The following is a 10,466-nucleotide window of genomic DNA, read 5'->3' as shown; positions in this document are numbered from 1 at the left end:
ATGCCCTCCTCTTAAATGAACACATTCACCACTGTCCTGCTACAACGCTAAATCTGCCTGAAACCCTCTTATGGTGGTTCATTGCTAACGTGGATCTTTCTCCCCTACACTCCTCCTATGACAAGGGTCACATTGCTAATAGAAAAAGTACAGACATGAAGGTAGTAACATGGTGTCAATGATGCAGTTGAATTTTACTTTTATTTTACATGTCAGGGTTTATTCTAGCTAACAGGCCTCTTCTAGTCAAAACAAAACAAGAATGCTCTCTCTGCTCTTCGGGGAGAGTGTTAAAATTCATCATCCCAATGCATTCTTGCCACCTGTGCATAAATATCTTTTCTCAATGCTTGCTTGTGATGGAAATTGTTCATTGTGTTTTGCAGGTACAACTTCTGAATCTTCATCTTCTTTCTGCTCTCTCCTTGGCTCTGATTTTTCTCCCGTTCTCTTGTGAGACTTGTCTTTTCTCAAATGCAATCTCTCTCTTCTCTCATTCATGCCTTCAGGTTGCTAAAAAGCAGGAGAAAAATAGCAGGGAATTAAAAGCGACTCCCACATGAACAACAAAATCTCAACATTTTATTTCACTAGTAATGTATAATAAAATATCCCAGTTACCTACCTCAGCCAGATCAACTTTAACATGATGGGCTCAAATTCAAGGCCCCAGTCAGTCACTATAAAACTCAGCAAGGGGCAATATGTTTTTGATTGTTACGGTAGGAGAGTAACCTGTCTGGAGGGCTTGAGGGGAGAGAGAAGAAAGGAGGGCAGAAGGGAGGGTCTCTCAGATTTCAGCCCAGACTCCATCATTCTGTCCTTTCACATGATCCATCTTTATATGCCTGAAGACTGTTCCGTGCTAGCTGCAAAGACCTCACTGAAAACAAGTGCTGAAGGCCATGAAGTGTCCTCAAAGCCACTTGTATAAGAGAAAACCAATATGCAAGGAAGGAGATGAAACGGGATTACTTTTCCCCCACTTTCCTTTTAACCCATGTAGTCATGTAAAGGGTGGTTTGAATTGCACCCACAGAGCTCTGAATGCAAAAAAATGCTCCATTTGGAGTTACAAGTTTAAGCCCACTCCCAAATTTCCTTTCAGATCTCTCACACCTATTGCTTAGTTCTTTGAGATTCTCAAGCCCTTTACGTCTCCCAAACTTCAATGGTGACTGAGGGAATGACAACAATTTGGTCTACTTGGAAGGTAGATTAAAATACAGCCTATCACACCTCACTGCGGATTACAGAAGGGTACCAGAATCTGTGTTTTTAACTGGAACTGAAGAAGTACTTGGTGCATTATGCTCACTATACATATCCTACAACTATTACCCACTCACAGACCTTCTAGCCATAGGCACTTTTGAGAAATGATAAATGATAAACCAGATAACCACTGGTGAGGGTTAGCAAATGAGGCAATGTGAAATGAAATTTCCAAACGAAATAAATTCTGAATAGTTCCTAAAGGGGAAAAAGAAGATTAGAGGCTGCGCTTTAAATCTTAACAATTGCATAACAGACCTGTCATCACCATAATTCTGCATATTCTTAGAGGGCATGCAAGGATGATAATTGTGGGACTAATCATGTAATGATGCTGCTTATGGAAAAGAGATTTTTTTTTTCCTCTCTTGTTGCTGCACATAAGGTCTGCAAAGGGAGCTGAAAATTACTTCTCCATACAAAACTGTCAGTGTCACCAAACAAAAAAAATATACTTCCCTCTGTTGTTATTTGGTGCTAATGTCAAGTGTTACTCAAGTAGCTTTTTTCAATAGGGTGACTTAATTTGACTGTGTTCTTCTGATACTTAAAAGGAAGTTAAGGTTTATTACCCTTCCTTCCATGGTATGATACACCAGATAGTATGTATCATATTAATAAAAATGTGTTAAAATGTCACAGACAAAAGGTTGTTATTGGCTACTTCATCAACACAAACCATACAGAAAATTCTCATGCCTCAGGACAGAATGATGAGGAGCAGAGAAAGATGAAATGGGGGGAGAATCCGCTGCTGGCTGCATGCCCTTACAGAGAAAATACATTCAGCCACTTATAGCAATGGCTGCTGCTGCAGCTCTATGGTGACATTGAAGGAAACAGACGGATGGAGTCCCAAGGGGTAAAAGAGAAGCCCCTCAAACACCATGATGTCTGGCAGTCCCACAGATAACACCATACATGGTCAGCAGCAGTGAGAGAGCTGGGTCTTATGGCAAAAGTGGTTTTATATTGTCACATTTTGTTGGCACAGCTGTAGAAACCTCTGAAAACATTGCCAGAGCCAGTGCGGTGTCTCATTTCGAAGATACACATTTTTGAATAAGTCTAGATGGTAAAACTACATCAAGAATTCTCATACTAACGATACTACCACTTTAACTTTGTTTGCTCTACTGTAAGGACCACATCATTTGAGAAATTCTAATTCAAGTTTATTTCTGCTCTTCCCCTGGCAAAGTCACAGCAATTACACCAGGGATAAAGCTGGTCTGCTTGTTGGTCGGTTGGTTGGTTTTTTTTTCCTTCTGAAGGGATCTTACGTTGGTTGTTACTTACCAAAGAAACCGAGCGTTTGCTTTTGAGATGCAATTGCTTTTCAAAGGACTCCGCAAACTCCTGGAGGGAGTTTGGTCTTGTCTCTGGGCATGAGCTGTCTCCTGAAGGTGTTCTGCTTGCCTTCCTGTGGCAGTGGCATTTGACATCTTCATCTTCTTGAAATTCCTTGGAGCCCTTGAGATGGCCTGAAGATGAACCTTTGGCAGAAGCACTAAGTCGTGTTGTGTGGAGGGAGGAAAGCCTGGCCTGAAAAACAAGAGGTCTTTGTTGAGTATTAGTAAAGCAGAGCACACAGGGCAGATTCTCTCTGCCACAGAGTGATGTCTGAACAATGGTGCAGAATGAAGGACCTTGCTCAGACTCCTGTATCGTTCCTTTTATGTGCAGGAGAATCACACTGCCAAGAGCTTGCCTTCCAGGGGCAGCAGCAGAATTTGTTTTTATTCCTGTTTTTGAGTATCTAAGTTTTGGCACTCAAATGAGCATTTCCAATGTAACATGGGCTCGGTCCTTTTAGTGCCCACTGACACTAAAGGGAGCTGGGACCCTTCATAACCTCAAAAATTCAGGCCTCACATCTGACGGCAGGTTCTAGGTAGGACTCCCAAAAAGCAAAGGCACAGCCTTTTGTGGCCAGATGAGCCAAATACTGGGTTTGGCCCACAGGTGCTCCAGGTCTTACGAGATGTTTGAGTTCGTTTGAGTGTGACAGGGACCATTTCTAGCCCAGTTGTGTCAAATTTGCAGTATGGTCTACATGCAGACAACATGCTTCATTGTCCAGGCTTGAATTTTCTGCTGGTTTCTTGGGCATGTTTGCCCTGAACTGATGATGGAGCGCTTTCAGGGCACTGAGGGACACATCCCTACCACAGAAATGGTAGGAAACAGGCTTCCTGCAATTACATTTGTAGGGCTAAATTGTGGAGGGAGTAGATAGTTGTGTAGTTACCATGTGGTTCAATTTTCCCAGGCCTGGCATGCAGATAAAAGCTATTGATCTGCATCAGCTGCATTTAATTGAATGTCTGTACAGGAGATCAAACTGATACAGAACTGCTGTGTCTTGTGGAGTCATGTACTGGTGGTTTTAGAAACAGACAGACCTGTAGAAGAGATGGGTGAGAAGGCCACCACACAGAGCCAGGCACGCCCCGAACCCTACCAGCTGTTGGTGATTTTTCAGGGTGAGTAGCTGAACACTGGTAAGATGCAGATAGTGAAAATTGTGAGAGAGAGATGGAAGGCACCAAAAATGAGACCCCTACATGTGTCAGGTTAGGGCACTCCAGGCACCCAGCTGCTGCATACATGTTTGAAGGCATATACGCTTTGTATAAGCCTGGTGCTAACCCTTCAGCTACTGAGTAACCCAGAGAAGCTCTGCTGGTTTCAAGAGAGCTGTGATTGTGTATAACAACTGAAGGTCTATCCCACAGATCTTGAAATGCTTTCTAAGAAAATCCAGGAGAAAACCCTACACTCAGAGTAGGGTTTGTTGCGGGGCGGAAGGTGTTTGTTTTGTTTTTTTAACGAACAGTAGAAAGCTAAACCAGCTTGGTACAGTGGTCACATGAATCTACAACCTTTGGATTGAAAGGGACCTGAAAAATCTCCTGTGTACATTTGCGTTTGCACTGGCCCAGATGCGATTATAAAAGTATCAGCACAACAGGGAAGCTGTGCAGCCTTTCTCTGAATAGTGAGGCCATGCATCCATATGGTTGTGAGTACATCACATTAGACAGGCTTGATGAGAGGTGCTAAAAATAATAAATCTTACATCTGACAGAAGCACCTAATACCAAAGGGTTTTCAGATCATCCAGTACTGGTTCAATTTCTTTTCCAGATATAAGCTTACTTCAGTAACTTCAGTAATTATGGACTGCCTCTGAGAGTAGTGGTAATGATTTCTGCCATACTATTTTTACTTTGGTTTCAAACCAATCAATACAGATGTAATTTCTGTAAGGTCATATTGTATTGTTATTTTTAAAAGTATTAAAGCAATCACATTGTGCTTGAGGGACAGGAGTACACATGCTATGTCAAGTTCAACAAGCTAAATGTCTTCTGTGTCATTTTAATGGCATCAACATATGTTGTTTCCTGGAAATAAAAATTATCTCATACTAAAAATCACTGGTATTTGTTCTTAGAGGATTTGGGAAAAAAACAGGACAGCTGAAACAAGGGATGGTATTCTATCCATCCATTTTGCAATGTTTGTAAATGTTTTATTTTACTAAGGCATTGCTTTTGCATTTCCCTTCACAGATAAAATTATAATTAAGCCCTTAAGAAAAGACTGCAGTTCACATACTGACATGGCAGCAATGGTCCAGAAAAGGGACAGGCCCCCCTCTGAAAAGCATATCTGCCTCAGTGGACTGAGGGTAAAGGTATCTATGCAATAGATATTGGGGGTATGTATCTATGCAATCATATTACTGTGGCTGTGCCTCCTCTCACAGGGCCTTTGCATGACACATACCACCGTAGCTAGGAGGACATCATGTTTGTCCATGTTAGCATGTTGCTGCCTTATGGACACAGCCCTACAGAGGACAGGAGCCTTAACACAACTGCTCAAGCATGAATATTCCATGGCTTATAACTAGCACAGTACATCAGTCTTCTTTTATTTAAGATTGACTCTGTGGAGAACTGAAGGAGTCCAAAATGAAGCTCAGCGATGAAAGAGACCTGGCACTGACTTCAGGTAAAATCCATGTGGCTTTCTTCCTGTTTCTTGGATTTAATGCACACATTTAATACATGCGTTTGGTGCCAAATCGATTGCTTGGTACATTGTAAATAAGAATGGCTGAAGACTGCTTTAATTTATGCCTCCCCTCCTGAAGTCTCAGCAGCTGCTGGCAACAGAGAGTGCCTCTGTATCTGCACACTCTTGTCCACCCACCGCTGCTGTCTTCTCTTGCCAAAGGTCTCTGAGCACAGCCCCAGTATCTGCTCCTGTCCTTGCCCCAGAAGCTGCCTCATGCCTACACGTGGTGCGTCTTTAACAAACTCTCCTTGGCCTCTGGCTCCTAGGATCTGCCCTTGAGTAGTTCTTAAACTGGAGAAGTGGGGAGGAGGTAAAACAAGGGAAAAGGCATGGGAAGGAGGAATGATAAATGCTCCCCCGTATCAAAATCAGGAATTTTTGCTAATGCTGGGAAAGTCAGAAGCACCAAGCATGTTCTGAGGGGTTGTTTTTCCCTCCCTTTAGTACTCTTTTTCTGCTTGAGCCTTTGTGTAAAGGCCAGTCATGCTTACTATATCTATTTACACAACAGCTGATCTTTTGCTAATTGCCCAGCTAAAACACACAAAAAGTACACAAACAAAAATACCTCAAGGAATAGAAGTCAATATAATTTGCCTGTTCTCTTTCCCAGTTTCTGATGGAGACAAGATAATTGCTTCCACCTTCTAGGCTTAATCTGAGGGCTCGCCCAGCTGTCAGCAAGAAAATTAATCTTCAGTGTGTCAGCACGAGTGTTCATTGTTTGCTGAAGTTTACACAATGACCCCAGTACTTTAGGGATATTTTGGAACATCCGACATTCAGATGCTGTCCCACAGCTTACTTTCCTTCCAAGAAGCTTATAGCCAAGCATATTCCTTAAAAATGTTTTGGCCTAGGCTCCAACTGGTCTGTAGTAGCAGTATTGTGGTAGATGTTTGGTCTGACTTTAGTTTAGATTAAATGTTAGTAACTTCAACAGCAGCCAGTTCCTCTGCTCCCATTCTCAGCTGTTTCTTATCAGATTTTTTGCTGTGAGCAGCAATGTCTACTTGAAGGTGCATACATTTATAGGGTTGTAAAACTCTTATCAGTGCTCCTTTGCCTCCTATCTTTTTCCCACAACAAAATGTCTGGGAGGTAAGAAACTATCCTGAACCAAAATGATGGAGGATAACTAGAAGGGTCAAGAAAACTCGTAGCTGGACGCTTCAAAAACAGTCTCACAGTTAATGTGTCTAAAGTTTGCCAGGGGAACAAGTTAACTAAAGGGGAGGAAAAAAGATGACTTGGTTCTCCCCAGGCAGTTTTCACACTCAGTGTTGGCCCGCAGCAACATATAAAACTCTGACGCCTCTCAGGGGAGTGGAGTTGCGACTTTAAGCCTGTCTTGCCAGTGACACAGTGAAGGATGAATATAGTTTTGTGTTCCAAAATAGGAATGACAACAACAAAAGCGTTTTGTGAAGCTCATCTCAGTAAAGTTTGTGAGGTAGACTAAGATATTGGGGGGAAAAATGAAAATTGTTAGTTTGGGAGTTGTTCTACAAAGCTTTATCCATATTTTGGGGGGCTCAACCATGATAGGATGCCACAGGAGTTTGCCATTGTGTTTGAGGTGAGAGCAGTGAAGACAATACTTAACTAACACTGATAAGTGTTTTGAATCTTACAGCAGTTATCATTTGTAATAATGAATCTTAGAGTAGTTATCATTTATAATAGATGTGTAAAAACCATACATCCAGGTGCAATAGCAAGTTGTTGCTCTCAACAAGGAGGTGCTCTTTCTGCAGGGGTTTATAAGGAATTATTAGTGCCCATTTGTTTACCTTCTAGATTTGGTTTAAGACAACATGTTTTAGTGCTCATCACTATCAACTAGTCAGAGATTTCCAAATAAAAAAGTTTCAACTCAAAATTTATCCCTGAATCATAAAATCCCCAAACAAATCTTCCCTTCTCATTCCTCCCGTCAATTTCTGGCACTGAGAAATAAAGCAGCTGAAATTTATATCTCCTGTATAATACTACTGGAGCAAGACAAATTTGTGTGGAGCATTAATGTAAAGGCCAGACATAATTAAGTGTACAGGATAACTTTAGCTTGTTGAACAGTAATGTCAAAAGTCACAGTCTTCTCCTTCTGTCAGCTAACTTAATCCAAGTTCTAGGTGTTGATTCAGGGATGCAACTAGAGCAAAGTATTTGAATAGCTATTAGCTAAGTATTTAAATGGCTTTTGAACAAATTGAATGTAAGAACATGCTTCAAATGAAATGTGTGTGTACACACACAAATACACAAATATACATGAAGATGCGTTCAGCAGCTTGCTGAATAGACAGTGATTTAAAGTACATTCTTCAGTCTGTATTGGGGCCTAAAGAAATCACATATGTGTAGATCTCTGAAGGACAAAATTAAAATACAATAAAATTAATTTAAAAAAAAATAGTAAACATTCTGTTTTCAGGCATTCTGATGGAATCCATCAGCACAGCTCTAGCTCAGAGTCTGTTTTGCAATATGTGACCAGAGTGAAGTATAACTGTACATAACAAATGTGGCTGATCAGTTCAAAACTAATGAATGAAGTTTACCTCTCCAACCCATCCATGAATTCAAAGAGGAGGAGGTATTTTTGGTCTGTTTTTGTTTTTCTTAGCCGAATTTTCTGAAAATGAAAAATCCCACAGCTTAGAACTTGCAAGGTGAAAATATAGCAGAAATATGGCAGAAAAAAAAAGTCTGGAAATGATTAGCTCTTTCTCCCCTATAGAACAGCACTTGCTTTGTTGCAGCCGTAATGATCTGAGGATGTAAGTGAAAAATGGTTTGTAAGGAAACATAGTATCTTTGGTAAGCCAACTGATGTAGCTGGAAAAAAGGAGACAGGTTTGGACCACCTTAACTTTATTTTCAGGGCTGAGATAAAAGCAACAGCCTTCAAGTAAAGAGCAGACTGGGAACAGCTACTTTCAGTTTAACTTCATTTTGATAATAGGTTAGACAGTTGTGAGCTGCCTTAAAAAAACTGACTCTGCATGTGAACCCTGCCCCTTTCCCAACTATTTTGTTGGTTTAAGAATACAGAATGTGCTTCTCCCTTAAAATCTTACTTCACAGTGTAATGCTATGTGTTGCATTCTTATTTTCAGAATCAGACGTTTTAAACAAGGAGGGACAGCATCCTCTAGCTTAAACTAGAAGTTACACCTGCAAACAGCTAAATCCCAGGGAGTAAAGCGTACAGCTTCCTGGAAATGGCATAGTTGGAGAATTAAGTCCAAATCCTGTGAATATATACAGGCGTATGTAATTTTACACACGAGAACAGACTCATTGAAGCCAGCATTTGTGTGCCAGTTTCCAAAATGTTTCGATCTCTGCCAGGTCATGCTTAGCAGACAGAACAACACTGTAATACATAGTTAGGCAGTTATTACACTCTTCTCCTTACATTTCTGGTCCTATCATTGCTTATCTTGGAGTTTGCCAGTCTTTTTGTTTGCCAAAGGCATTGGGGGCCTGACTGTTAGGCAGCTAAGTTCAAAAAGCAATGAGCCGCTGCCAGTAGGAGCTGAACTTACTCAGCAAGGTGTACCATACTCATCCTCACAGATCGCTAGGGCCATGCCCTGGTGATGGCACTTACATTTGTACATATACCACACACACACAGAGAAAACTGCACACAACTCTTACCGGAAGGGAGGCTCTCCTTTCACTAAAGAGTCGTGCCTGATGTTTCTTGTGGCCTCTACCCTCTTTCTCATTCTCATCGATCAAATTGTGGCCCCAGAAGCTGCTCATCCATTTTGCAAAGGAAATGTCATCATCCTCTTCATATTCCATGTACAGACTCTCCAAACTTGGGGGGGGGTCTCCCAACCAGACAAGGAAAAGCAAGGTCAAATGCCACCACCAAGCCAAGAGCCTCACACTGTTCTGCCAACAAGGGGAAGAGGAGATGCAGTTTCAACCACTCTTTCTGCTCTCCATCCCCCAAAATCCAACCCACTGCAGCCCTAGGCACCGTCTAAACATAAAGTCAATCCTTTCTCATCCTTTTTCAACAAGGTTTCTTTTAACCTTTCCATTACAGCAATGTCCAATGTGACACTGCCGCAGGGGGCTGGTGGGAAGGGAAATGTGTTGGCTGCTCCCTGTGTGTTGCTGTTGAGTGCACCAGCTGTCAATACCAATGGAGAATTGCCCACAGTTACATGCCTGGGAGGTGCGTACACAAACCCAAAGTGGGCTTGTGATTTTGAGAAGCAGAATTGACATATTGATGGTGGTCAGAAGCTGGCACAGCTGGTTGCAGAGGCCTAACTGGATCTGTGGGAGGCAGGACAAATGGCCCGCTCTTCCCATGCTGCTCTCCTTCCTGACTTGTGTTGTCTCTGCTGTTCCTTTGATGTTCAGGGTATGTGGTCTGTCTAGGCAGAAGAAAGCCCCCACTGAAGAAACGGCTTGTTCATTTTTGGGTTATGACAGCCAACGTGAACTTTCATCAGCTGCTTTTCACCAGAGTCCTTTCATCTGCCATATCAGGGTTATGGGAGGCCCTGCCTCACCTGAAGGCATGCAGAGTAAAAAATGGGTCTGATTCCTCCTCACCAGCCCTGGGTGTAGGCCATGTAGGCTCTGTCTATACCACAAAACAGAACAGGGCTGGGGACTGTTTTCTGGCCCTGAGACGAAGTGGCTAGACCGGTCACATGTACCACGCTTGTGCTGTGGGTCTCCTCGAGGCTGTATGTAATGCACTGTGGCCGCAATGCTTTGCTGTAATTGTTATGTCTTTTTTATGCCAAAATATCTGATATAGCAGGAAAACTCTGTTGTGGCCCATAAAACTGTTGTTTGTACAGTAAACTGGAAGATGTGTTACATGCTCGGGACATGGCAGAAGGACACGGAGGAGTGCTTTGAGGCTGTAGAGCCTGTGGGGATAGTGTTGGAACAGGAGGAAGAGACCCAAATCTAACTTCCAGTTAGCAGTTCTTGGTATGTGCTAGGTAGCTAGAGGTTCTCCTGGTGCATAGGCATTGCTGTGGAGATGCTAATTGGCCTTGGCCAGAATGATGCCAAACGCTTGCTGTCAGATTAGTATTATGGAGAAACAGTTGTCC

General features: G+C 42.2%; 1 protein-coding gene across 1 annotated transcript; it reads right to left on the bottom strand.

Moving 5' to 3' along the window:
- Nucleotides 1-300: 300 nt before the first annotated feature.
- Nucleotides 301-9,183, bottom strand: LNP1 (leukemia NUP98 fusion partner 1). Its single transcript, XM_068417317.1, has 3 exons — nt 9,034-9,183; nt 2,575-2,820; nt 301-513 (listed from the first exon to the last, which is right to left on the bottom strand). The coding sequence occupies exons 1-3, from the start codon at nt 9,181-9,183 to the stop codon at nt 301-303; spliced, it is 609 nt and encodes a 202-aa protein (XP_068273418.1).
- Nucleotides 9,184-10,466: the final 1,283 nt, after the last annotated feature.

The sequence above is a fragment of the Nyctibius grandis genome, chromosome 23 (assembly GCF_013368605.1).
Source record: "Nyctibius grandis isolate bNycGra1 chromosome 23, bNycGra1.pri, whole genome shotgun sequence".
Classification (NCBI taxonomy): Eukaryota; Metazoa; Chordata; class Aves; order Nyctibiiformes; family Nyctibiidae; genus Nyctibius; species Nyctibius grandis.
This window is presented reverse-complemented; position numbering and strand designations above follow the sequence as displayed.

What these genes read in the sequence shown, in the direction of transcription:
- LNP1 (XM_068417317.1), bottom strand. Translation starts at nt 9,183, where the DNA reads ATGGAATATGAAGAGGATGATGACATTTCCTTTGCAAAATGGATGAGC. An exon ending in AAAGGAGAGCCTCCCTTCCG is followed by an intron (nt 2,821 to 9,033) that starts GTAAGAGTTGTG and finishes CTTGTTTTTCAG; the next exon opens with GCCAGGCTTTCCTCCCTCCA. An exon ending in GCAAACGCTCGGTTTCTTTG is followed by an intron (nt 514 to 2,574) that starts GTAAGTAACAAC and finishes CCTGCTTTTTAG; the next exon opens with CAACCTGAAGGCATGAATGA.